This window comes from Coffea eugenioides, chromosome 10, assembly GCF_003713205.1.
Source record: "Coffea eugenioides isolate CCC68of chromosome 10, Ceug_1.0, whole genome shotgun sequence".
Lineage (NCBI taxonomy): Eukaryota > Viridiplantae > Streptophyta > Magnoliopsida > Gentianales > Rubiaceae > Coffea > Coffea eugenioides.
The window spans coordinates 8,322,827-8,347,039 of record NC_040044.1 but is presented as its reverse complement, the minus strand read 5'-3'; the positions used below and the strand labels follow the sequence as shown (position 1 = coordinate 8,347,039).

The 24,213-nt window shown below is 35.2% G+C and overlaps 3 protein-coding genes across 4 annotated transcripts; all 3 read right to left on the bottom strand.

Moving 5' to 3' along the window:
* Positions 1-493: 493 nt before the first annotated feature.
* On the bottom strand, positions 494-8,915 carry LOC113749897 (probable rhamnogalacturonate lyase B). Of its 2 annotated transcripts, none has more exons than XM_027293773.1 (15): positions 8,862-8,915; positions 8,332-8,453; positions 8,102-8,161; positions 7,868-7,987; positions 7,662-7,781; positions 7,347-7,488; positions 6,855-7,025; positions 6,423-6,578; positions 6,070-6,176; positions 5,132-5,222; positions 3,337-3,478; positions 3,067-3,223; positions 2,409-2,525; positions 1,406-1,532; positions 494-727 (listed from the first exon to the last, which is right to left on the bottom strand). In XM_027293773.1, the coding sequence occupies exons 1-15, from the start codon at positions 8,901-8,903 to the stop codon at positions 494-496; spliced, it is 1,908 nt and encodes a 635-aa protein (XP_027149574.1). In that variant the 5' UTR covers positions 8,904-8,915. The 2 variants fall into 2 exon arrangements, with proteins under 2 accessions (XP_027149574.1, XP_027149575.1); XM_027293774.1 differs by having other exon boundaries at positions 7,662-7,766.
* A 1,615-nt stretch (positions 8,916-10,530) lies between these two features.
* On the bottom strand, positions 10,531-17,302 carry LOC113749402 (probable rhamnogalacturonate lyase B). The gene is made up of 16 exons (XM_027293127.1): positions 16,832-17,302; positions 15,804-15,877; positions 15,074-15,195; positions 14,795-14,854; positions 14,585-14,704; positions 14,371-14,496; positions 13,746-13,887; positions 13,260-13,430; positions 12,995-13,150; positions 12,788-12,894; positions 12,570-12,660; positions 12,074-12,215; positions 11,837-11,993; positions 11,534-11,650; positions 11,136-11,262; positions 10,531-11,053 (listed from the first exon to the last, which is right to left on the bottom strand). The coding sequence occupies exons 1-16, from the start codon at positions 16,884-16,886 to the stop codon at positions 10,817-10,819; spliced, it is 2,004 nt and encodes a 667-aa protein (XP_027148928.1). The 5' UTR covers positions 16,887-17,302; the 3' UTR covers positions 10,531-10,816.
* A 2,625-nt stretch (positions 17,303-19,927) lies between these two features.
* Positions 19,928-23,828, bottom strand: LOC113749047 (XIAP-associated factor 1). The gene is made up of 6 exons (XM_027292690.1): positions 23,630-23,828; positions 23,370-23,478; positions 22,131-22,266; positions 20,994-21,131; positions 20,745-20,866; positions 19,928-20,365 (listed from the first exon to the last, which is right to left on the bottom strand). Exons 2-6 carry the CDS (start codon positions 23,411-23,413, stop codon positions 20,206-20,208), a joined length of 600 nt encoding a protein of 199 aa, XP_027148491.1. The 5' UTR covers positions 23,414-23,478; positions 23,630-23,828; the 3' UTR covers positions 19,928-20,205.
* Between the last annotated feature and the right edge of the window lie 385 nt (positions 23,829-24,213).

Here is a 24,213-nt window from a genome sequence, read left to right as displayed (position 1 = left end):
CCGCAGACTATTATCCACCCTCCATAACTTGCTGGTAGCAAGATTCGAACCAGGGTTAGACCAAGCCCCGGAGGGCATGATTTTATGTTTTGATTTCAAAGATCAATTTTTGTTGAGGGCATGATTTTATGAATTGATTTCAAAGATCAATTTTCTTTTTTCAAAGTTCTTGTTGCTTTTGTTTCTTGAATTTCGATTTTTCAATAAGCAACAAATTAAATTCTACCTCAAAGAGTAGCTGAAATTAAAATACTCTCATATCATATCAAACCAAGAATACTACCCTAGTAATCAACATGGAATACATAATACATTTGAGCAATTTTGTCAAACCAAAAAAAAGAGGTATATATAAGCAATTTTTTTTGCTTGAAATTTTTAGTAATTTCGAGTAATTTACCAAGTAAATGAACAAAGGTACAAAGTAGCCAAGCCCCGTGAATTAACAACAGTTTATAAAGGATCTCAAATAGAGTATCTCAAGAAAAAATAATTAGGGTCCTTCCAAGCGAATATAATCATACAGGAGTCCCTGCAAAGGGCTGGTGCCATTTGCCTGAGTCAAATTGATTGTATTGCTCCCTGAAACAAGCAACGTGCTGGGAACGTCGAGATTGAATAGCCAATAGAGGCCGTGAATCCCATGTCTTGCAATCGAATTATCTTTCCCTATCAACCCGCTTGAAAATAGAGGAGAATTTTCTGTATTTTGATCATTCACGCGAACCTACATGTTAGAATATTGTGAGTATTTTGCTGTATGGCAAACTACATATAACTTAGTTTATTAGTTTTTTTAAAAATTTTTGGGATAATTCCATGAACCTTTTCAGAGGTTTCTGATAATTTCACTTGACTGTCTAGTCGATTTAAATATTATACGTACCTCCTTTATTTTCAAATTTAATGTAACGGATTGTCGGCCCATGCCAGTAAAAATAACACTTGAAGTGCTAATAAATTATTTTCATTTCCAAATTATCCTTCCATGGCTTATAGAAATTAAAATTCAACCACAAAAGTAACTTGAGAGTGCATCAAATAAATGAAATCAATTTAGAATAAAAAAATCATCTATGGATTGGTGGGCTACAAAGAGTTAAATAGGTTATTGCAAATGCTTGAGTAAATTAATATCTAAAGGTTGATGCTTGAAAATATTTAGGGCCATTTTTCAAGGCCTTTTTTGACTTTGTAAGATTAAAACTCAGAATAGGGGAAGCCAAGTGAAATTATCAGAACCCTCAAGAGAGAAGTCTGAATGTATCTTTTTTTCTTTTCATCTTCCAAATATTTCTTATGGTGAGTCCCTTTAAGATCAGTTTCTTTTTCTTTTCTTTTTTTTTTTTTGAAGAAAACATGAAATTGAAACTTGTGAATTTTTTTTTTTTTTTAACGAAAATACCTGCAGAATGGCTTGTGCTGCAGATGCAAGTGCCACTCTCAATTTGTAGTTGCCACCAGTACTGATACTGTCAAGTTCGAACTTGATCTGCCAAGTGGTTCCTTGATATGTATTGTCATCCTTTTTCCTGAAGTTTTCAGAAACTATCTCAACATACACAGAAATCACCAACTTTTCTCATAACTTCACGGTGCCAATTTTCCACTAGGATAAACTCCACCTTCATTCTCTCGAACTGATATCACTTTTTTATTTTGCTCCCTAAACTCTTAATTGTGGATATTTTGTACCCTAAACTCTTAATTTTGGATATTTTGTGCTCTAAACTGTCAATTTTGGATACTTTACATCTAAATTCTCAAGTTTATCCTATTTAAATCTAGTTAATGACAACTTTTATATAATTAATGCATAGAGGCCCCAATAAATTAATGATGATGTGTCAAAAGTAATCAAAAGGTACCAAGGTATTATAGCAAGAATAAAACAATACATTATCATTAATTTGTATTAATTTTTATCTCGTTAATTTTGCTAACAATATTTGTATTTGAGACCATATAAATAAATTATAATGTGCTAAAAATGGTAAAAAAAAAAACTAAAGAATCATAGTTGGAATAAAACGGTACATTGTCATTAATTTTCATTGTTTTTTTTTATCTCATTAATTTTGCAAACGTAATCATTGATTATACTTAAACGGGACAAACTTGAGAGTTTAGGGTGTAAAATATCTAAAATTAAGAGTTTTGAGTGCAAAGTGTTCAAAATCGAATTTTAGAATATAAAGTAAACAAGTGATACGAGTTCAGGGGTGCAAAGTGAAGTTAATTTCATGTCAAGGATATTCTTCACACTAACATGATATACATCACCAATAAATAAATAAGCTTATTATTACTAGCACATAACAAACTTTTGCACACATGCAATTTTCTTGCGTTTTATGTACATATACCACGAAAAATTAATGTACCCAAGAAACCAACGATGGTTCTACCTGTTGAATTGAGCAAAGAACCAGTCTTTCCTATAGTCACTCTGGCCAATGGTATACACCAAGTCATTTTGAGTATACAACTCTGTATACCTCTCCCACAGTCCATATTGCCTGAACCTGATCAGGATAAATTCGGCAAAAAAGAAAAAAAAAAAAGAAATAATAGACAATTTTGTTAAAGGGGTTGTTGGAATTCGTCCAGCACCATTTGTTTTACAACGATGGGAAGAGACTCTCAAAGCGATTTAAGTAGATCGGCCAATTTAGCAAAATGTGCTAAATTATGCGTAATTTTATTTGCTTCTTTTGGGATCCAAATTACATCCACAGCATGTTGGTAAGCTTCTTGCAACTTGAAAGTTGAAAATTAAGAAATTTGCTCATAGGAGAATTTGGCTATGGTACTAAAAAAAATTTAAGTAATAACAAATGGGTATTGGCAACAATTTGGGATGGTTGATAGCCAAGTTGATTTCTATTAAATACTCAAAAAAAAATTTAAATTTATTGCGAAAAGTAAGTTGAAATGCAAACATTTTTTTTTTTTTATAGTAGCACATTTTTTTTTTGGTTGAAAAATACTACTAATCTCAAAACGATATTCAAAGCCCTTAAGGCCCCAAGTCAAAATAATAATAGACATGCAAATGAAACTAACCTGTCAAGGTGAATGGTGTAAAGTTTATTGATGTAATTTGGGTTAGGATCAGGAACATAAAACTCTCTCGCAGAACGATTAGGGATGCCTATTTCCCATATTGTAGGTCCATCTCTGGGAGGCTGATAAGTAAGATCACCCATTTCAATTTTACACCCTGATTAAACGTAAATGTTACTATTTATGTAGATGAACTTCGGCCTTGTACAGAGGAAAAGAAAAAAAAAACAGTGAAAACTAGAAAAAGCTGAAAATTCGAGCAAATTAAACCTGAAGTTATGGTGATAGGGACATCACTCTTATAATCACCAATAAAACCAGGCACCCATGCATAGAGGTTATAGTCTCCAGTACGTATATTAGTGATGGAGAAATTACCATTGGTGTCTGCTTTTGTCCAAAATTGGTAGTCCTGTCAAGTCATCCAGATAAGAAGTTGATTATGCCTTACTGACGCCTGTTTAATAACTCAATTCAGCACTTAAATTTAATGGATTCAAATCTTAACATACTCAAACTGTTTGAACATCTAAATTAATTACGTGGTACTGAATTTCCTAGATTAAACTTACTCTCAAAATTAAGTGATAAGCTATACACTTATCACTGAATATGATATACATTTAATTATATTAGATTTAATATTCAATAACTTAATGAATTCAGACTTCAGATTTCAAATTTCAGTTTTATCAAACGCACCCTTACTTTAATTGATTGCATGCATCACTACGAATTGTCTATCGTTAAAAGCTGGAGTATAATTAACTTATCTAACAAGTCGGAAGGGTGAAATGGACCTCTCCGGTTCCAATTCTCTTCAATTGCATAAATTATTAAAATTTCGGTGTAAACGTGAGTTATAATTGAGTTGATATAAAACTCACAATTTATACCTAAAATAATTAGATGGAACTGGATGCACCTCAACTGGAGAGGTTCCGAATCCGAAGAAGGATATGCATAAAAAACACCACATATAATCTTATTTGTGATTCTGGGATAAAAGTAATTAGCAAGGTTTTAAAACCTAACCCGGATCGTCTGGTCGAACCGTCGATTGGATTATTTTTCAAGTCAGGTTAAGGGCTAAAACCTAAAAGGTTCAAAAAACCAATCTATATATTGTCAGAACCAGTTGACTCGTTCGGTCGGGCCAATCAACCATTGAACCAGAATGACTATTATCAAACTGTCCCAGTTTTGTATTTTTCACTTAGAAAGTGCAGCCGACAGCTTCAACAACACCGTCGTGAAGCCAGCCATGGTGATGGTACCACTACTTTTGACTTTTTTCCAGCCAACCCTCATTCTTTCTTTTAGACATTTCAATATTTTATTTTTTTGTGCCATTATACTTTTTAAAAACTACAATCCAGCTCTTAATTGTCTAGGCATTTCAAAATTTCTCACTAATGTTGTTACTTTTTATTTACTAAATCATTATTAAAATTAAACTATCTATATTGTAGCCTAATTCTTTATGACTCCAATTTTTATTGATTAGTTCACAAGTTTTTTATTCTTATAATCAAGAAATTTCACGTTTTATCATAGTTACTTCATTTTTCATTATCTTTTTTTATTGCTCATGTTTAGTACAATATAATTTTCTTTATTGCATTTGGATATGTTATGATTGTAAAAGCAATTTATTTATTCTATATTTTTTATTATTTCAATTTCTAAGTTATTTTAGCGGTATGTATCATAATTAAAATAACTTAATAATTATTTATGCGCCGTAATTATGACGTCATGGGCCAACATCGGCTCAATAATAATTAGTCAATAGTTGAATCAGTGACCCTTGATCCAATAAAATTTCTGATTCAATGAACGGTCTGGATTTTAAAACCTTGATAATTAGACTCACTCTAGTAAATAAAACTTAATAGACAGTGCTTATAGGATGAAGATAATTCTGTATATATTACTATAAACCATTGTTTCTTTTTTAATTTGTTTGTTTGAAGCACATTTTTAATGATAACTATTTGTTATTTTTTTTTTGGTTTATCACTACATAGTAATATATTTAGGCTTTCCTTCTAATTAGTATCACCTTGCATTCTCTTTGCCAGGATCCCACGTCTCCTCGTGGAGCCAAGCCCACATAAGCACAACTGGCTGGTAAAGGATCATTACTGACGAACCTAGAGTAGCAAGAATCCAATTATCAAAAAAAAAAAAAAAAAAAAAAAGGTGCAAGAATCCACGCAATACACAAATCAATATTTTTCCTTTTTAATTGTTGTGAACAACTAATCTAATTGAAGATTTTTCAATGGCGATATAAAACTTGAACAGAGAAGCAGTATTTCATGGAAATCCATTATAATCTAGAAAAACTTTATTAATTAATTAGCTTTATTAAATGATTATATTGCTTAATTAATTTTAAAAATGACATTTTGCATATTCACTTGCATGTGCATGTCTCTCTCCATATCTCTCTCATTATAAGTGAAAGGTTTTTAATTCAGAATTTCTTACTTACAATCTCTCCGTACTTACCACTCAACACCCAATCTTCCACCAGCACGTACATGTCTTAATAAAACATAAGTTAAAAATGTTTAATATGTAAGTGATAAAATGAAATTTCAGAGGAGCATGAGTTACCTTTTGTACAAGCATTAAAGCTTCATTTTTAGAAAATAGAGTAATGGGTTTCATGCAATTTTTTCCTTTTAGTAAAAAATGAACTCTACTCTAGAGTTTCTCCAAGTGTTCATTTTTTTTTATGTAGGTAGAACAAACTAAGAATATTTCCATTAAATCTAAAGTCAAGAGGTGTTTAATTTTGCTTAAACTTTAAATTTACTACTACAAAAATTGAACATTTTGAAAATTGATAAAATTCAATATTTAAGCTTTATGTATGTGTATATATATATATATATGTATATATATATATAAAGTTTTGATCACCTGTATATATATATATATATATTGCTTATATATATGTTTCTACAGTTGCTGACAAGAAGTTTTGATCACCTGTCTTGAACTAATAGTCTTCCGCTAACATTACCACGCTGCGTTGATTTTTGGAAGTCCTCCGAGGATGGAAAACTATACGGCCAGCAATTCACTTCGATCATCATCTGTTTGCTGATAAATATTTAAATTGTGCCATAGATAGAATGTTCCATAACGTAGAAATCGTAGTATATTCACACGCCCCGTGAAATTGGCATAACAGTTCAAATTTAGTATTGAAAGATGTTCCTCGTATGATCATTCTTGGCACATACACTGATTTTTATGGCTTCCTTAACTTTCTGCATAAAATAATTGTTATCATGTAAAATCATTGTACTAACTTGTAAGAATATGTTCAAGAATTAAACCTGTTTCTTAGCATCCTCCCAAAGTAAACACGGATCCTCTCCTTCCAAAATATTATTGAGATACAAAAAAACTGGTCCAAAAACCTTTTTCCATGGTTCACCTCGTTGAAATTTGGGCACTAAATCCTCTCCCGCATAGTGAGCACTGAGAAACACCTGAAATTGCCATTTTATTTTAGTATGAAAGAAAGTCACGCATTGTATTAGTCTGAATAGCTGGTAATTTTCTTGTTTTGGTGGCAAGAAATTTGTATGCATGGCTTATATTTCTACTGCTAAAGAGGGTTTGTGCTACTATAGAAGTACTATCATATCTTTAATTCTGGTCCATTGAGCAGGATTCTGCATTCTGATTTTGAAGAACAATTGGACGACCAAGAAAAATGAACCTTGAAAATTGAGATCTTGTGCAATAGACTAAAAATTACGTACAGCTAAGTTTGTTGGACCAACATGAGAAGTCAGATTTTGTTTAAGGGGTCCGCCGGATCTGAACTCATTGCTTGGAGTAATCTGCCAGAAACCCACAAGTGGATCCATACAAATCCATCCGTGGACCTTGAGATCCTTGTTGTCACACGAGTACAGATACTTGTCATCCACCTGGGAGATGTACAAAGGGAATCAATCAAATACTAACGAAAGAGAAAATTGTAAAACTTCCTTACATGAGTTTGTGAGGCAAATCTGATGACCCTATAATCTTTTGAACTGGTGGAGGTGTAGTTAGGGGATTGAATGATCAGTTTCTGGTCTAAACCTGAAGTTTATAGTTTGAGATGGACACCTGTTATTCTTGGCTAAGTTAGTAATTAATCTATAACATTTGAACTCCAAACACTGTAAATGCTGTCAAGATTCTCTGATGATATATGTTTATAGTGACTTTGTAAGCAGAAGCAGAAGCAGAAACAGAAGCAGTACCTCCCCTTTAAACTCTGGCTCCACAGGGTTCACAAGTAGGACTGCTTCAGGATATGCGAGTTCTTGGCCTCTATCTGGTAACCGGTCATCAGGCAAGGGCATGTACCTTTGCCTGTTGTCAGCTATAGCCATGTAATGGAACCTAGCACACCGATACATTTAGGTCTGAGACTAAGATACAAGAAATTCAGGAATGACAAGCAAACGCAATTAGTCAATTTGCCGTTTTCTTTTCTATAGCAAAGCATGTATCTCAGTATTTAGGAAGGAAGAAGATTTGTTCAACATGAATGGAGTTGCAGGGAAAGTGTTTACTTGTCCTTTCTGAGCTTGAAAGCTATCCTTGTTTCATCAAGGTTGAATCCAGGCCACTCTTTCAAGTGTTCATAGACAGCATAGGAGTAAAAGCCAGAGGAACCACTCAGCATTACAAACCTAATGAAATGCCATCACAATTAGGATGTTATCAACTGTAATCATCAATTTTGAACATGACAGGATTGATGATTTCAGGCAAGAACCTTTTGTCTATGTTCAGAGGAGCTAGCTTGCCTTCTAACGATGTATCCCACGTTCTTGAAAATGAAAGCTCTACCTGTTCTTCGGCCTCCAAAATAACCTTAAAAGTTGTGGCTTTGATCCTGCATTATATAGATCCCTAATAAGATTTGATACAGAATAACATGTGCATGACAGAAAGGGGATTTTTTTCCCTTTTAATTGGGGGAGAAGGGGGTGGTCAAGCAGAAATTTGCCTTTCAAAAGTTCCTGTTGTTCCTGTGCTTCCTTCTGGGCTCCATACAATGTCCCAGTACCTATGCAGGATCACATGTTAAAGTCTTGTAATGAATTATGTCTAGGATTAATGAGACTCTATCGAGGGTCAAGCAACTTCTTACTGTTTTTCTGTCATATATGAGCAAATGCATTGTGATTTTCTTGAAATTTTAGAAAGTTAATTCAGAGAATGATCTGATGACCATACCCTCTATTTTCTTCTTCATTGAGAACTTCAAGAAGATTGTCAATGCCATTATAACATATTCCAGTAACGATGCCATCAGGTTTTGATATTGTGACTTGGAGAATGCCATTGTCCATTACGACCTGCAAAATATAAATAGAACAATTATGATAGTTTGTATGGTATGACTGTATACATTTTTGCATCTCATTGGAAAAATTAAAAGCGTATTTGAATACGAAATACTGAAATAAAATTGCTCAAGGTGTTCAAGTTTTGAATCCATTCAGACATTTGTGAAACTTTTATTTCTCCTCTTTCAGAGATGCTACTGAACCACTAAAATAGTATTGATGAAAAGTTATGTCACATTTATATCAGCCTTTGTTTTGACTATATTGCCAAAATTACGTGATGTTAAGATACAAAGTCTTGCAATCCATTTAAGTCAGTGAAATAAGCAAGATTTGAAGCAGTACCAATAATCTCAGAATAATAAAGAAAACAAAGCAGAAGAAAAGAAAAGAGTGGATGGAGTCCGAATCTATTACATGTTCATCTTGAACAATCAACTGTATCCTTGAATGAGACATATTGGAATTTATTCCCCGCTGTCCACTCTGAGTTCTGCCAAAAATTTTTTAATCTTAGTTGGAATTCTGAAAGGACTTCTCTTATGAGAAAATGAAACTTTTGCTACTACTTATTTGGCCTTTCAACATTTCCCCTCCCTGCAGTCAAGCAAAAGTGCTATTACTAAACCAGTAAGTATGCTTTTGTTTGAGCCTGGGGAAAGCTTGCTTTCATTATTATAGCATCATAATTGTCTTTACTTAATCCTCAACACTGGTTGGTGAGACAATAGCTTGCAAGACCCGCTTAAACAACTCAAATTGCAAGTCAAGGAGCCATGAGTCATCACCGTGGTGTGAGTCTTGAGGTGCTTTTCTACGTATCTTTCTTTATCTGAGGCTATCCATCCGCTTCAAGTTTGTTCTATAGTTCTAAGCTATGAGTTTTGAGTTTTGTTGAGCATCCAATAACGTCTAGCTTCTGTCAGATATCCTTTTAAGGCCAAAAGAAATGCTGAAGAGAATAATAAAGACAAAGATAAGAATCATTTTTTTAGGCAAGCAAAGTTTTTTACCATGATTAAGGAAAAGAGCAAGATATTTATTTTTTATGAAAAAAAGAAAAGAACAATAGAGGGGGATAATGTTACTTAAGCAGGCATGGAAAACTACAGAGGAGCGCACGCGGATAGCCCTCTACTATCAGGCTCAAACGGAAGGATAGAAGTGAGAGATTCTGGCAATCCTTGATAGGATGGTTTGGCAAATAAAAGATACTAGAATCAATCTCCAGACTAACTTTTCGAAACAAAAATTAGCTGTGGAAGAGTTTACGTTCCAGGGTTCTCAGGAGTTTTAACATGCAATTGCAGAGAGATTCACATTGCATATGTTTTCGTTTTGTTTGGATACAAGTGAAAGAGTAAAGATGAATTTGTGCTTAAAGATACCAAAAATGTAATTCCTCCTTTCTTGGTGCTTCTAATTGGTTGTCTTTGTAACTTATCCTCCCAGATTCATGGCCATAATTCTGACAGCATGTTCAAAACATATGACAGCATGTTGCGTCTGACACAACGGGCAATTTATATTACTAATGTTCACCTTATGTGTGTTTTTGTATTACCCTTCAGAAACACAACTAGCATATGTTCATAACTTCAAGTTTCCTGGTTCTTATGATTTCTGCAGGATCTATTCGAAATGGTCCCAGTATAACCACAGGCAACTAATTGAGATTTCAAACTCTGATGCATTTGAAATTTTGAAGGTAAAATTACAGATTTTGTAAATAAGCCTAGGTTATCATGTTTAGGTGCATGCGATCAATGGTGCCAAAATCCAAATATAAGGTTCTTTGTTTCTAAGTGCCCCTAATTGAGCTGCATCTTAACATTAATACTTCTTGAATTTATTTAGCTGCCATGAAGAATGTTTCATCTTTACTAAAGTTGAGAATGCAAGCAGATCTTGATTAAGCCCTCATTGAGCTGTAACTTAACATTAATACTTCTCGAATTTATTTAGCTGCCATGAAGAATGTTTCATCTTCACTAAAGTTGAGACTGCATGCAGGTCTTGATTAATTCGAGGTTTATAAGACCGAACACATTGTTCAAATAATATACTGCAGCAATTATATCAGAGCTATCCACAATAAATCATGTTATAAGATGTATATGTAGCTTACAACTCACTGGATCAGATCTGGGATTCATTGGATGACTTACATGATTAATGACTGGTTCTTACATATTACATTTGTAACAGAACAGTAAAAAATATAATGCTCCCAGGTGGGGAAGAAGCCATGAGGTACAAATTGCAAAGTTCAACAAGATAGAAGCTTTATTAACCATTTTTTTTACTAAGTTGTACTAGAACTCAATAATTGATGTCAGGTCTCGTCTTTACAGGAACAGAAAGCATGCTATTTAGCTGGGGGGAGCTTCCAAGCGTATATAGTCATACATGAAACCCTGAAAAGGACTGTTATTTCTTGGCTGTGTTAAATAAACTGTATTATCCCCTTCCACTAGTAAAGCACCTTGGATGTCCACATTGTAAAGCCAATAAAGCCCATGGATCCCATGCCTTGCAATAGAGTTATCCCTTCCAATCAATCCAGAGGAGAACAAAGGCCGATTTGTACCTGGGTTGTTGATACGCACCTACAAGAAAAATTTGGATGAGTCTGATGTAAAAACTGTCTGCAAGTTTACCCACATGAGAATGACTCCAGCAGCCATCTACCTGCAATTCAGCATATGTTGCAGATGCAAGTGCAATGCGCAACTTATAGATCCCTCCTTTGTTGACATCATCAAGCTTGAACTTGATCTGCCAGGTGGTACCTTGATAAGTATTATCCTCTTTCTTCCTACAAACATGAGAGCTCATTCATTGAGAAGCATCTAAAATGCTATAAACTGTTCATAGCAAATATCAGCAGAAAGCCACAAGCAGGCAATTATAAGCTGTTAAAGTGAACATGCGAGGTGTTTTGGTAATATTTACGAGTCATGAATGCCATCAGGAATTTCTCAAGTCGCTTTTGTCTTGCAATTCAGAAAGCAATGACATTTTCCATGCAATGATGCAAGATCCTGAAGTTAAAAACATCTTGGAATATTAGTCTCCATTAGAATCACCTGGTGACCTGAGCGTAAAACCAATCTTTCCCATAATCGCTCTCACCAACTGTATACACCAAATCTCCTTCAGAATATATCTCTGAATACCTCTCCCACAGTCCATATTGCCTGAACCTGTTACAAGAAAGAAGTTCAAGAACATGCACTTCATTCTAGGCATAATGTCACCTGACTACTATGCAATCCCATCATAGTGGTAAAAGATAAAGGCTATCAACGAATTGTCACTTAATATTCTATCTCTAATCTCGTGTTAACTCTGGATTAAATTGCTTCATATGAATATGAAGGTGACCTAACCTTTCAGGGCTACTCAGAAGGACTTTGTTGATGTACTTCGGGTTCGGATCAGGAACATAAAACTCTGCAGCAGAGCGATCTGGAAAGCCAATTTCCCACAAAGTTGGACCATCTCTTGGAGGCTCATATACAATATCACCAATATCCATATCACAACCTGTATTCCATTCTGATTAGACAAAATATGGGGTGAAGAATTATGTTTACATCCAGAAAACCTTTTTGTTGGAGTAAAACCTGGAGTTATGGTAATGAGTGCCTCATTCCGATAATCTCCAACAAATCCAGGGACCCAAGCATAGAGATTATAATCAGCACTTCGGACATTTCTTATGGAAAAGTACCCTCCCTCATCTGCCTTCGTCCAAAATTGGTAGTCCTGATGAAAATGAAGTTAGGTGACCAACCAACCATGCCTAACATGAACACTTAGAATAGAGTAATAAATGTCAACATCCAATCAAGTCAATCAAATTTCAAGCTGCTTCATATCAGTATATGAGAATACATAAAGATGTTACTACTATAAATGCCAGAAAACACAGTAGAAGACTAAACATAGGAAAGAAAGAACAGGAAAGCAGAGCAAACAGTCTAGAGAAAAGCTTGGCTGCAGCAGAATATGTCATTACATAAGAAGTATGCACAATTGCACATGCTTGTTCATTTCATTTGTTTCATTGATGCACTTACTGTTGCTAAATCTTTTAATTTTATATCCAATCAAACTGACCTTGCATTCTCTTTGCCAGGATCCAACTTCCCCTGGTGGGGCCAATCCCACATATGCACCAGTTGCTAGTATATAGTCACTGCTAACATACCTAGCTTGGCCAGAGAGTCAAAACAGCTTTAGCAATATATCCATGTTGGAAGAAATGGAATTAGATCTCACAAATAAATAAGAAATGAAAAGTGAACCAATGGTAACCTGCATGACACAGGTCTCACCTGTCTTTGACCAACAGTCTACCTCTAACATTCCCCCGTTGATCACAAGATGGAAAATCCTCTGAGGCTGGGAAACTGTACGGCCAGCTCTCAACTTCCCTCAACATCTGAGCAGAACTCAAACTCATCAAGACTATTGCTTACTTTCTCATATTGAAGTACATAAGTTAATATAATCAAAGAAACAAATTCTTTTTGTAGTCAAACCTGTATCTTTGCATCATCCCAGAGTGCCAGTGGATCTTCTTCACCCATGACAGAATTAAGATAGATGAAAACTGGGCCAAAAACTTTCTTCCATGGCTCACCTTTTGCAAAATTTGGTGACAAATTATCCCCAGCATAGTGAGAACTAAGAAACATCTGAATCGAATATCATGACTCAATCTCACCAACCAATATCATTCATTACACCGTATGAATTTACTACTTTGAATTACAATTCAGCAATGGTGATGCAATGTTAACTTACAGCAAGAGTTGTGGGGCCCACATGGGAGGATAGGTTCTGCTTCAGAGGCCCACCAGATCTGAATTCATCACTAGGTGTAATTTGCCAGAACCCCACAGGTGGGTCCATGGATATCCATCCGTGAACCCTAAGATCTTTGTTTTCGCACGAGTACTGGTACTTGTCATCCACCTGCCAAGTATGGAATCAAGTGCTAAGGATACAGTAATAGTGGTCTGCAATCTTTATAGTTTAGCAGTACGTAAATCAAACATGGAGCAGTGCAACTTCGGATCTACAATATCTGAAACTGCTATATAGGTATCTGAAATTTGAAAAATAAAATGGGACGAATTTACTCCATTGATACTCTAAGACAGCTTAAAATCACCCGGAAACTTTTTCTTCCACCTATTGGTGGTTATGAGTTTTAATAGTTCATTGTAGCACATTTAACTAACAAATTCCAAAAAATAAAAAAAAGAGCAGCAGGTGAGAAAAACTTACCTCTCCTCTGAGCTCGGGCTCCACTGGATTCAAAAGGAGGACTGCTTCAGGATATGCAAGAGGTTGGCCTCTTCCTGATAATCTGTCATCTGGTAGAGGCATAAATCTTTGTCGACTGTCTGACACAGCCATATAATGAAACCTATATGTGCCAAACAGCTCATTGTCATATCTTAGTTGACAATATGACTTGGACAAGTCAGAGAAATTTTACCACATGAAAATCATCAAATCTAATTTTATTAGAAATGCAATGCATGAATGCATTAGTGCTATGCTGGCAAATTGAATGTCAATATTTGTAATGCTCCTTGAGGTACAGATTTTAGAAAGTGTCGAAGTAAGTGGCATCTTCTTCTTATACCACTGAAGATATAGCATATGGAAATTTCTCTTGTTATCTGTAGGGACTGTACTGCTAGCTAGGGTCGCATATGTAGGGGCTTTGTCCGGTAGTTATTGTTTTACTAAAAGAAAACAAAACATTTTAAGATTGATGATGTTACATGGATCGGTTCCCCTATATAAACTCTAGAGGTTAAAAGAATTCAGTTACGTATGTAATACTGCCATGTTTTCAACTGGATATGTTTACACGATCATAGAATTGAGAAAATGTTCTTACTTGTCTTTTCTGAGCTTGAATGCTATCCTGGTTTCACCCAAGCTGAAAGCAGGCCAGTCCATCGATCCAAGGTGTTCATATATAGCATAGGAGTAGAAGCCTGAGCAACCACGTAGTAGGATGAACCTACATGATAACAACAGCAGTAAGTAAAACCATTGACACTTAAAACTACCGTCACTTGGATAACTGCAAGAAAATTTTCCTCAAGAACCTTTTATCTATGTTTATTGGAGCCAGCTTGCCCTGGAGGGAGGTATCCCATGGTCTTAAGAATGACAACTCCACCTGTTCTTCAGTTTCCTTTATAACCCTGAACTCTGTTGCTTTGATCCTGCATGGGTATTCAATTCTTACTAATCTGAGCCATGTAAGAGAACAAAAAGGTTCAGCTTACATGAAAATCACAAAACTGACTACTTACACTTCAAATACTCCTGCTTTCCCACTTCCATCTAGTGCATTCCAGACAATGTCCCAGTACCTACCATTTTACACTAGATAGTAAGTCTCTGATTCGGTAATAAAACCTAAGACAGCTGACTTAGAGTACGAATATCAGGCATATTAGGAAGGCTTATGTTTTCTGAAAGCACTCAATTGTCATGCTGGGGGTAATATGTTTTGACTTGCACTACCTCCACAATGGATTCAATACCATACAAACACTAACAAAAGTAGAGGAAGCTGTTATTTTCATTACCCTCTGTTAGACTCGGCATTCAGGACTTCAAGCAAATTGTCAAGGCCATTATAACATATTCCAGTAACAATTCCATCTGGATTTGATAGCGTGACTTGCAGTATACCATTATCCATCACCACCTGAAAAAATTGCAATGTTTTAGTAGTTCATATTGCAAAACATAAATAAGCAAATATAAAAAAACATCAAACTAGGTTTAAAAGCTTGATTTCTTACGCGAGTGTCCAACTTCTGAACTCAATAAAATGAAATTTAATTTTTCTTCACTTAGAAAACTTAATTTTCTTTTTGTATCGGCACTAAAACTTAATGATGCATGTAACATCAGCTGCAGAAATTACCTCATCCCATAAACTCACACATCAGCAAAATAAAGCCAAGAGAAAAAGAAGAGCATAACTACAAAGTCAATGGACAACAGCTATGGACAAACTTTTTAGCGCAATTGTAATGAACTATCATTCGATGAGCATGTGGATGTTAGTGCACGTATTGTGACAACTTATTATAAGACCCATCTGGTCGATAACTTCAAGATGAGTATATAGATACTTCTATATTACTGAGGCACTATAATCCCAGAACTTGTAATAATTAGGCAAATGTCATTAAATCTCACCACATGATCAAAGCATTTAGGTTTGTAAAAGGTAATTAAGTGGAAAAGCAGTTTTCCTTTAATATTGGCACAAAGGGAGGCTGAGACTTGGATAGGAGAAGTATTTACGTAACGATCTTGAATTGACAGGCGCACCCCTGTAGGTGCCATGAATCCAGTTCCCTGTTTATGCTTCCTAACTTCTGCAGAAAAGCAATTAAAGTCTAGGTTACAGGAATGGTTTAAAAAATTTCCCAAGGACCATAGCTGTCAATGAAAAAAGAAGACTGCAGTGTTTTAATTACCTCAAATTAAGATGAGTAGAATAAATAGAAGTCTGATGACTGTATAGTGAAAATTCCAAGCTAGAGCTAGCTTAGCTTCAATTAGAGACAAACAATTTATCTTTGGCTTATATAGCTCTACAGTTACTATTTCCTTATGCACCACCAAAAATTTGTTAGCAGATATAGCTTACAAGAAATGCTAAGTAGAAAAGCCACAAGCAAACTTAAGGGACAGTGGAGATTGTGTGAAACAGACTTCGTTCTTATAGTTGTTAAGCAGTCAAAAACTTGGGACGCTTTCACTTGCAGTTTTCTGCAAAATTTTTTATCAAAAGGTTCATATTGCCCTCCATTAATAGAATAGGTATTTAGCCCAGGGAATTGGTCTAAATTGTATTTGGGTGTCAATAGAAGAGTGAACAAAAACTAAGTTCTTTAGGCACCGTTTCTGACTCACCATCTGTTTCTAGACCACAGGATGCAGGGTCATATAAAAGAGAAGCAAAGGAGAAAGGACAGTTAATGTTAGGTTTTGCTGATGAAGATTCTAATAGTCAAAACTAGAGAATATACAATTCAAGACTACTAGATATATCAAAATTTCAACTTGAAAAAACTCTTCATGCAAAATGTATATGGTATTGGAGTAATCAATGAGACAACTTATTGATGTTCTTGCTTAACCTACTGTGATCCCCTTTTCATGTGGCCAATTCCACTTTGGCAAACATTTAACAAAACCACTTTTCTTCTTCAACTCAACTAAAATCATCATAACCAGAAATCTAAAAAAATATTAAGTAATCAGGAAGTACAGTAATATCCTTGTCTTAACGTTAAAGAAATGTAATCCAGGTGGAGTAGACTTGCCTGGATATCTCCCGCACGTGCATATGGATTTAACAACATTCTTGAAACCGCCCATGATTGTTTTGTTTTCCTAGAGTCGGCTACTCCAAGAAGAGGACATGTATAATATATTCATTCAAATACCATCAAATCATCTGTGTCATCACGCGCCACCAACCCCACCACCGCCACTAACTACTTTGACTTTGACAGGTATTCACTCGCTTCATAAATCACAACTAACTCCACCACCACCTACCACCGGCGCCCGCCACCAGTTTTGTTAACAAAATTCTAAGCTTTCTGAACTCTAAGAAAATCCTTTGGTCTACATTTCATAAAAATCTTGTCTAATCTTTGTCAAGTCCAAATGACACTTTCTCCGGGTAGTGGGTACCCTTTCTTAAGGTCTCTGTACTTTTCAACTGGAAGTTTATCAATATAACTTCCACAGAATAAGGGAGAAATTCAGGAGCAAGATTTTGTCCAATTGGTTCAGTGGGATGAAAGGCAAAGTATTAGGCAGTTAGTCACTGACGGAATCTTTCTAACGCTCAAGGTTATCTCCTCCTAGACTCCTAGGCCTACATGATGGTATACTTTAGGTTCTGTATTAATAGTAGAACTAGCAGCTTGCAGTTGGTTCTTTAATCAAATTTCCACTTTCGTTTTATTCCAACCTGAGGAAAAAAAGTCCATTATGGACTTGATTAGATCACCTAATAGATTTTTGAACATCGATCATTTGACGAAGGACATCACTAAAATTATTGGGAAGACAACAAGAAGTGTCATGGCATCATGCAACCAACGACTTGGCTCGTTGGGCAGTTGGCCACTACAAAGGCTTTTAATGCCTTTTTGTGGGATTAAGTGGTTTCTACTAAATTCAAATGATGTGTAATAATGCATCTTTTGATCTAGAGAGAGGATAGGAACTACTTCTTCTAACTCCCATTAGTCTAGTTGGGTCTCCCTTAGATAGGTTAGAATAAGAGTAGAAGTAGAATTAATATAGAAATTGTCGATTGATAAGCTCTAGTTCCTCTTGATTTAGTTGAACCTTCTTTATATAAGTTAGAAATTTAGAATAGGAGGAATAAGATCAGTGCAGAACGGTTGAGTTGATTTACAAAAAAAAAAAGTGTCATGCATCATTAGTGACACTCGACTGACGTTTTGTTCCTAATATTGTTAAGGCTACATTTGGTTACATGGAATTGGATCCCAATTTTATAGGATTATATGCAGACAGTGAAACTTTTATTTAATTCATTTAATCAAGATGGAAAAAAACAAATTCATCTTGATTACACTAAATTAAATTAAATTAATCATGTCAAGTCTGTTGTTTCCTTGGATGGATAAGTTGGGTCATTGCAAGATGGGACTCAAAATGAAGGTGCAAAATCCATTTAAATTAAAGTGAATTAATAGATTTATTAAATCAAAATCGACTGTTCGAGCCTTACATATTACTAAAGTTCAAGTTGAATGGATTTACTATTTGGACCTACCTATTTGTAAAGTTTCAAATTGAACGGGTTTCGTGAATTACAAGTTTAGGAAAGCCTACTTATATTTACGATAAATTGAGATCTTAATATGTCCTAGACTTCGAATATACAAATCATTCAAAGACAATATACAAATCATTTTGTAAGAAGACTTAATAATAAAGATTTGAGTGTTGAAGAATTGAAAATTGAAGATTCGAGGGTTCAAACGTAATCAACCATTTTTTTATGCCCAAATTATAAGAAACACTACTCTTTGATAAAAAAAAACAAGCCTTTTCGGCCATTTGATTAAAATCATTTGAGAGGTAGAATCAGGAACAAGCTTCTTCAACCATTCGATTATAATCCTTTGAGAGGAGATTAATTTCATGATATAAGAATTTTCAGAAATTATATTCCTTTTATTCTTTGATTTAATATATTTAATATTTGTACAAGATTTCTTATCTTTTGCCTATAGCCAACGAAATTTGTTTTACATTATAATTCCCAAGGATCAATGGTGAAAAAAGGAATGGTGAGGAGGCAAGTGTCCCTATCATTTATTCAAGCATGTCAATAGGAGGATTTGGGGTTAGAAATACAAAATTTAGATCTAAACCCAGTAAATTATTTGGTAAACCATACACACGAACTTAAACCTACCAAATATACTTGAACCTGGACCTAATTCCAAACCCTAATGGTCTCATATTTGATGAGTCTTGATATGCATTGCGTACTTCTATAAACGCTCCGATTCAAAGTTACAAATTTGGAAACAATTGGATAAAAGGTCAGAAGCATAAAAAAAACGGATAGAACAATTCTCGTCTGGGCGAGTAATGTGTTTAGATTTGGATTTGGCTTCGAATTATCCAAAAAACCAAACCCTACTCAAAAGGCATAAATCTGTTACTTTGTCTAGGTAAGAAGTGGATTTGAAAATCTAAATCTAGATCCAGAAAAAGTGTAATCGATTGATATGCCTGTTAATATCCGTCAAATGAAACGTCGCAGTCATAAGTAAATTCAGAGGGCGGCCAAAACTTGAGTAGACAGGATCTTCAAAAACTCAATGACCCAGATTGTGCCACAATATTGGATCTTTAAGAGACAGGATTTACATAAATATGAGCCAAATCAGGGTATATCTTGGATTGACTCGTTTTTCAAAACAATCAATAACCTAAATTTTGCCACACCATTTGAGATATTGAGTTTTTAAAGATCGGATCTATCCAAGGCATCACACAATTTGAACTATTGAATTTTTGAAGACCTAATTTACTCAAGTGTGAGCCAATTATCTGGTAACAAGTATAATGAGTTGATATGCCCACTGATATCCGGGTCTCATCATTTGAGGACATTCTTCTTGTTCTTTCATGCTCCTTAATGACACAAACATTGAGAGTGTCTAAGGGACAGATTGTTGTCCTATTGGAGGGTCAAGAAGTATATCTAAAGTATATCACCAATAGCCAAGGTGCTCTGGCTAACGTTAAATGCCCTTTGAGAAAGAGATCCATATATGATCTCAAAGCAATGCCCCACTTTTTTAAGAGTTTATGAAACGGGAACACCTACTTCGCTGGCACCAGTAATATCAAGAACGGAAGGAATGTTAGTATGATGCTATTTCATTCATTTCTTGTCTTCACACCAATTTACTTTGTTGTGAACTCCTGACTTTACATGTATCTATATTTACCAAGAATTAATGATGAAAATCAATTGATACATGGGATTGATCTGCGAAGTCTGTTTACGCACTAACAGAGTTCTCAAGCATACAGCAGTACGTGATTATCTTATCAGGTAACACATCTCAATAAATTAAAACTTGCAGAAGCTGAGTATGTATGACAGCCGCGAATGCGATCACCAAAACCTCTAGTGCACTTGACTGTGTTCCGTTTTCCTCTGGAAAAGAAGCGAACCCAAAAGGACTGCAATGCCGGTAATTGCAATGGTAAACAGCAGGCGCTTTCTGGAGAACTCGTTTGGCTGCCTCCTTTGAGGAACACGGTCTCTCTCAACTGGCCTTGTTGCCCTTTAGACAAACGAAAGTTCAAGGGATTAGGTGAAGAAAAACAGCATAAATTCAATATGCAGGCCTTTGCAAAGCATATATGGCAATATTGCAGCAACAAAAGAAGTAAATTGGAAGGCTGACATTCCAGATGCTAGTTTTGAGTCAGGAGACAAAAACAATCATAGCTGCAGCTGGAAATCGAAGAGAAACGTAAATCATAACATACAACTTTTGAGTACATCTGCTTCCAAAAACTTTGATAATTAATATTGCTTTCAAGACTCGTTTGGTTCTTAGGTTGGGAAAGGTACTTGCCAGTTAGATGCAAGATAAGTTTTTTTTTCATGGAGATGAAAATTAAAATGCTGAATGAAGGATATTATGTAGTTTCTTCGACCTGGAAGATTCAGCAATATTATCAGCAACTCCAGTACACCTGCTATCATGGCCAATCCTTTCACGAAGTCTTATGTATCGGTTGCATAAATAACATAATTCTGTCCGGTTTCCACATACTTCCTGAAATGCCAATGGGACCACATTTGATCTAAGATGTTAGAGGGTGATGCAGGATCAATGTGTGTGCCAGAGCTACTACAATTGCTTCGGCAAGTGCATTACTTGCATTATCAATGAAAATTCGTACCTGATGCTCGAGTAAATCTATTGCAGGCAATGGAAATTCACAAAATTCGCATGTTACTATCCTCTGAGGGCAGTTTTCACCCTTATGTATAGCCAAAACTTCCCGTTCCATCGTCTCACTGCAAAGAGAACAAGACACCTGGCTCGAAGAACAAGTCATTAAGCCATGGTGATTTCATACCCATACACATAAAGCATTCAGCTGAATATAAATACAAAAATTTGGTAATGCACTACCAACCAATTTTTTACTAGTTGTCAAAACGTTCAACCTATGCCTAAAACCAGATCAGTCAAAATAAAATCTGTCCCTTCCTAGGAATTCTTCCTAGCCAAGGGAGAAAAGTTAACCAAAATGACACCAAAAATAGAGCAAGGAAATAAGTGCTGCAACATTCTCCTAATTATAACCTTGAGTACGCTAGCCCACTGACTTTTATGTGAAGAATAAACATTTTGAAGTGAAATTCTCATGCACAAAAAGTTGCATGCATATTGTTCTGTAAAGAAGCTTGAAACCAGCACCAGTACCTCTAGGCTGCATTAAAAAATCACACCTCATTCAGGATCTTCTGCCCATAGACATCTTAAGAATGATCAATAATGAGCTATTCTCCCATTTAAAATACACTAGCCATATAGTAATAATATTCCCCTAATTCCAATTACAATGACCTCATCTCTTTACAACCTTATTGTGTTAAATTTTTTAAGTTGCAAAACTATTTCTTATGAAAACATAAAGAAATATAATGCAATTGAATAAAGGGAAGCGCATGCAAATAAATTAGACTGAGTGGAGGTCACTCTAATTTCAATATACTGGGGGGAAAATATTTCCATGTTTGTGACAGATGGAAGCTCAGTTTTGTTTACCTCTATCATGCAAAAGAAGTTGAAAGCAACAAAATAACTTACTCTTTCAGCAACTATGTGCAAAATACATCAGCCATGTAGAAAATCTAATGTCCACCAGACCATAACAGACTCATGACATAAAATTACTCTTGTTCAGACAATTAGAAAAGTTCACAATAATTGAAAGGGTAAAAGGGGGTTTCCTCGAGTTTTTTATGGCTGGGGATGAAAATTATAGGAGGATTTACATACTAAAAATATAAGAAACTAATTACCATACCGGAGCATGAGTGCTTAAGAAGTGTTCCTCAGCAGATACTCTGGGAACCATATCACCACAGATTTTACATTTTTCCAACTTCCGAGAGCAGTGAGCAAAATGCAAGTCAAAATTTGAAGAAGGTATCACTCTATCACTGCAAGTATGAAGATTTACGTCAAACAGCAATGAACACTATCAGAAAGCCAACACGGTAATGCAGTCAGAACCGAATTGATCACCAGAACAGCATTGATGTAAAGCTGAATAAGTTACTACATTTTACACAATCCAAAAAAAAGAAAAAAAAGAAACCAATTTCACACTCACATCACAAAGGCAAAACATAATTAACAACAAAATTTAAATAGTCAAACCAATCAGACTTAAAAACACAACTTAAAACCCAATAAATAGACTCTCCAGTTTCCAAAGCCAAAGAACCCAGCACTAGCAGTAGCTCTTTGGAACAAATTGATGCCCTATAATCCTAAACAAGCTTTCTGTAGGTTAGAAAAAGTTCGTTTAAAACATTCCAGGCCTAATTGTTTAAACTCAACTTTATGAAAGACTTATCCTATCCTATCCTATCTGATGTCAGCCACCGAAATTTTCTTCTTCCTTTGTGCTTTAACGCAGGCCATCCTTTCAAGCCTGACAAGCGTACTGCTCAACATAGAGACATCATTTACAGCTTGTACAGCAAAACCAGATAACCGAGCCACTCTCAGCACATACACAGAATGTCTTATGGAGCCATGGTACTTAACAATTACGTACTCTAAGCATAGTAAATACAAGTATTCTCTAATTCAACGCAAAACACTATTAATGGCATCCTCATAAACCATTCAAGCTCCAGAGTTTAATTGTATGCGCATGAAGCTCAAGAAAGAAAAACTTTCACAAGTCAAAACCATGCAGATATGATGATCAGACCTTGCAGATCCTATGATTGCATCACAACTAGCACCAAACAAAAAAAGGAAGATTAAGGAGAACGATTCCCAACTAATTTTAGTCCTGTCCTTCAGCTAAATTCATGATCAAAACACTTACGAACTACAATTATACCCACCAAATTTAACAACCTCAATCCCAAATCAAAAGAAAAATTAGCACTTTCAAGATTAAAATCAGACACCTAAAAATTAGAAAATCCCCCAACTCCACAGAAAAACCCAATGCAATGAAATCCCATCAAGAGAATCTCATAAAAGAACTAACGAAAACGAAAAGAAAAGAACAAGGGAGTCATACCAGTGACTGCAATTGCGAGTGGCATCATCTGAAGCAACAGCCATTTTTGCCCACTACACAAAAATCCCTGATGTCCCAACAAAAACCCTGTTCTTCTGACAGCAAATTCCTGGCAAAAAACAAGACAATTGAATCAAAATCAAAACTTTACATATAAAACGAAAAGGGGCATAAATAGGAAGTTAGGTAAACCAATTCTGATCCATCAATTAATTATTATAATACTAATAGCGCCTAAAATCGAACCTACCCAATCCTACCTTAATCGTAGATACTCAGATTCTAAAACTTGGATTTAATGACCATTAAACATAAAACCCAAGTCGAATCTGTTCTTATTTTTTGGCTTATTCTTCGATAGGATCTATACGAGAGAATTTGACGACTTTCAGGTTCCGAGTCGAGACTTTAGGATACCCCAAAACAAGAGGACGAAAGTACGACTGAAAAATGTGTTAAGTACTAAAAAAAAAATAAAATTGGGAAGTCCAATTTTGCGACGGATGACTTAATAATGTATGGATCGGGTCGTATGAGTGGGGTTCGGGTGGTTGGAGGACTCACGAATATTTTCTTGTGGTGGACAACACGCGCTTATTTATTGGGTATGAGTGGGTCATGAGTTGGGCTGAGTTTGTTTTGCTTCCTTAACTCTTCCCAAGAGGCCCAGACCCTATTGCATCCTAACTTGAAAGCCCAAATACAAAAGTGCTAAGAATAAGAGGATAAAAGCCTAGAGTACCTAATGGAGAATGAGAAACTAAAAGCCCGTTTGAGTTGGTATTTTGTTGCAGTTTTTATAGAAAAATGTACTGTAACAATTTGATGTATGTAAGATAAAACT